This window comes from Protobothrops mucrosquamatus, unplaced genomic scaffold (genome assembly GCF_001527695.2).
Source record: "Protobothrops mucrosquamatus isolate PMUCROS unplaced genomic scaffold, P.Mucros_1.0 scaffold102, whole genome shotgun sequence".
Classification (NCBI taxonomy): Eukaryota; Metazoa; Chordata; class Lepidosauria; order Squamata; family Viperidae; genus Protobothrops; species Protobothrops mucrosquamatus.
The window spans coordinates 489174-493326 of NW_015386475.1; the positions used below are offsets into that span (position 1 = coordinate 489174).

The 4153-nt window shown below is 33.6% G+C and overlaps 1 protein-coding gene across 1 annotated transcript in view; it reads left to right on the forward strand.

Annotated features, from left to right (window-relative positions):
• CFAP54 (cilia and flagella associated protein 54) overlaps positions 1-4153 on the forward strand; it is a 141613-nt gene that overhangs the window by 71846 nt on the left and 65614 nt on the right. The window contains exon 41 of the mRNA XM_029283473.1: positions 2838-2922. Within this exon, the coding sequence (XP_029139306.1) occupies positions 2838-2922 (85 nt within the window). The remainder of the gene's footprint in view (positions 1-2837; positions 2923-4153) is intronic.

A 4153-nucleotide genomic window follows, 5' to 3' on the forward strand; every position in this document is an offset into this window, starting at 1 on the left:
AGACACCAGCCTGAAGATGACGAATGTGACTTCGTCGAAACGTCGCCAAGGTACTTTTAATTCTACGCGGGAGAAAACCCGAATAACTAAAGACCTACATACAAACACCCGCGAAAACCTCAGAAAACATATATATATATATATATATATATATATATATATATATATATATATATATATATATATATATATATATAATAAAATAAAACGAACACCAGGGTAAAATAATCAAATTCTAGGAGTTTAATATTACAGTACCAATGCCAAGCTTTCGTGAGCGTTCTGCTGACATCATCAGGGCTTAAACGGTCAGTCCATGGGAGAGTCTTTTATAGTTCGAACTTGGTCTGCACACGGCCCCTGGACCTTGTTACCGGTCCTGGTTGCATCAGCTGCGCTCCAGCGGTGATCCTTCCTCCGCTGGTTATCCCTATCCTGCAAGACTTATCTATGCGGTTGCTCCTGTCAAGCTCGTTTGCCCGCGGGTTGGGGGTGGAAGTGTCACTCCTCTTTCTCTCTCTCCTCAGCCCCATCCCCCGTCCCCCTTGTGTATGTGATTCCATGTTCCTGTTCCCCGCACTGGTTGGGCCCACTTGGCACACTTTCCACTTGGCACACTTTATTTAGCATGGATGCACCCAGGGATCATGTATTTAGTTTAATTACCAATATATATATATATGAGCTAAAAATCTATTGATGAATGTAATAAATACTTAGCTGTAGTAATAAAAACTATTGGCTTAAATATGAGATAGATATCAAAAGAAAAAGAGGAAGTATTAAATGTTGAAATAAGAGAAATTTTGGTTACTAAATTTAAGATATTTGGAAATTAACAGAAAATAAGAATGTTATATTGTATTATTAATTAGTTGATGTAAGATGGTGAGAATTCAAATAGATAAAATGTGTATCCTGAACATTACATCTTGTGATGAATTGTGATAAAGGGAATTGGGGTTATTTAAACTTGGAAATTATAAATATTAAATGTTAAATTTAAATATTAATGGGAAACTAAAAATTGGGAAAAACTAATTAGGACACTGATTGTCTATAAAGATGGAATGTTAAAATAACTAGGATATGTTGAAACTAAAAATTATTGATAAATGTAAGAAAGTTATTTTTATTTAATCGATATAATAAGAATTGTATTAGTTTAAATATGAGACAGTAAATACTAAGGGGAAAAGAGAGGAAATATTTAATGTAATAGTTTGAGATTTGTACTAAAGATACTTGTATGTTATTGAATTATCGATTAACTCAACTGCCACGTTGCTTTTTAAAAATTTAAATGTAAAACTAGAAAATCAATAGATTTTTTAAAAAATATAAGAATATAATATTTAGTTATGTATTGGACTGCCTGAAAAAGGTTTATGAATGGGCACATTAAAATTTTCCCTAGCTTAACAAAAATGATACCTAATCTAAAGATATTTTTCCTAGGACAAATGGGTAGGTTCTAAATCTCATTTTCTAACAAGAAGACCCACCCTGACTCTCAGACTAGTTAGTGAGTAAAGAGAGCAGGCTTAATAGGAATTCAATATGAGTCAACTTCTTTCTCTGTCCTTTCTCAGCTGCCAAAAAAGCTAACACAGTGCTAGGCTGCATTAACAGAAGGATAGAATCAAGATCACGTGAAGTGTTAATACCACTTTACAATGCCTTGGTAAGGCCACACTTGGAATACTGCATCCAGTTTTGGTTACCACAATGTAAAAAAGATGTTGAGACGCTAGAAAGAGTGCAGAGAAGAGCAACAAAGATTATTAAGGGACTGGGGGTTAAAACATATAAGGAACGATTGCTGGAATTGGGTTAGTTTAATGAAGAGAAGGATTAGCGTTAACATGATAGCAGTGTTCCAATATCTCAGGGGTTGCCACAAAGAAGAGGGAATCAAGCTATTCTCCAAAGCACCTGAAGGCAAGACAAGAAGCAATGAATAGAAACTAATCAAGGAGAGAAGCAATCTAGAACTAAGGAAAAAATTCCTGACAGTTAGAACAATTAATCAGTGGAACCACCTGCCTCCAGAAGCTGTGAATGCTCACTGGAAGTTTTTAAGAAGAGACTGGACAACCATTTGTCTGAAATGGTACAGGGTTTCCTGCTGAGCAGGGTATTGGACTAGATGACCTCAAAGGTCCCTTCCAACTCTATTATTGTTGTTGCTGTTGTTAAAAATAATGATGATGATGATGATGATGATGATGATAATAAAAACTTGTTTTCCTGAATCTCAAGTGTATTCTAAAAACAGAATTAGTTAACAAATATTTGTTTAATATTCTTTTTTGACTGTGAAAAGCAGCCCTATCCTCCATATCACTTTGTGGGGATAAAGTGCTATGGTGCTTAAGCAACCAGATTACCAGTTTGGGATTATGCGTTATCACCTTGATTTCCAACTGGGCTGGATATAGTGAAGAGAACTGACAAAATAGGAGGACTGCAATGATAGAATTGTCTTGTGAGTTCTGATTAGTTTGGGAAGCTCAGATCAGATTACTATGTATGAGAGTTTGTAAGACTTAATTCTGAAAAGTTTTGTCCCAAGGCAACACTGTACTGGTGTTCAAGCACATATTGTTAATAAGAATGTCCTATTTTTTGTTTAGTTTTTCTTGTGAAAATAATCCATTCTAGATAATGAACATTGGCTTTTATTATTTCTTTGCTTTTTTTGAAAATATGAATAATAGTGAGGGATTTTGCAGTTTTCAAATGTCTAATTTTAAATGTTTAAGAAGATTCATCTACTTAACCTGGTCATCTTAATTGAAAAGGCTGTAAACTATATCAGAAAATTCTCTCTTAAGGTATGCTGCAGAAACTTTGTTGCAAAAAACCTGTATGCTACTACAAAATGGAAAGGACCAACCGATCAACATTCTGATCATTTAGGTATGAAGATATGTAAATTATATTCTTTAAAAGTTTCAGAGTTCATGCTCTTTTGGATAATTAAATGTTTGTGTTTGTTTGGATTATTAGGATGATTTTATGGATGGATAAGTTGTTTTGTTTCAATCATATGCAGGTTATATTTGTTGCAAAGATTTGGTATATCAAATAACATGTATTTATATATTATTTTATCATAAGATAACGGTAAAACCAATTATGTAGGTATTTTATATTATAGCTATTGAGATAATGCCAGCAAAAATTGATTCAGTCAAGATAGTTCTAAATTGTGTATAAACTAATCACTTCAACTAATTCAACAAGAACAGTAGTATATATTAAAGAAAATACAATATATATTTACAGTTCAAATATCACAATTAATATAACACTCCTACATGCAAGTCTTTCAGTTCAGTGGGGTTTATACAAGCTTCTGGAAGGCCACGAGAGTAGAAGCTGTTCTTGCCCTAATAGGCAAATTATACAATTAAAGAGAGAGGGAAGAGGAAAGACAAGGATGGAAGAAGAGAATGGAGGTGCATGATTACCTATTGTATGTGATTGGAATATTGCTTGAGCTAAGGGAACATTTGTTTTTTTTTTTTTTTTTTTTTTGAATTTTAAAACTTTTTATTTATAAAACAATTAAAAAAAAAACATTGGATTTGACGTGACATTCCAGTATATACATTCTTATCAGATTATACCATATTTTACAATCAATTCATTATCTCTACATATACATTAAATTTTATATGCATTATCTATTCTAAAGTAACATACATTTCTATTTTATCATTCGTCTTTAATCCCAGCCGTCCTTTTCAAATTCCTCCAGCGGTAAAATTTATCCCAGGTTTCAAAAAAAATTGATCCACATTTACCTTTTAGTATCATTGTGAGCCTGTCCATTTCTGCACATGCTAATATTTTATGCATTAACTCTTCCTCTGTGGGAATTTCCTTACTCTTCCATTTTTGCGCAAAGGCAAGCCTGGCTGCTGTCAAGATATGTAGCAACAGGTAGATTGTTCCCTTATCATATTTTTCTGTCGTTATTCCCAGCAAGAAGAGTTCAGGTTTTAACTCTAAGTCCAGTGTTAGTATATCCCTCAACCAGTTTCGTGTCCTGTTCCAGTACTCGCGAGTCTTTGGGCGTTCCCACCACATATGGTAATATGATCCTATTGCCGTTTTACATTTCCAGCATAGGGGTGAGATGTTC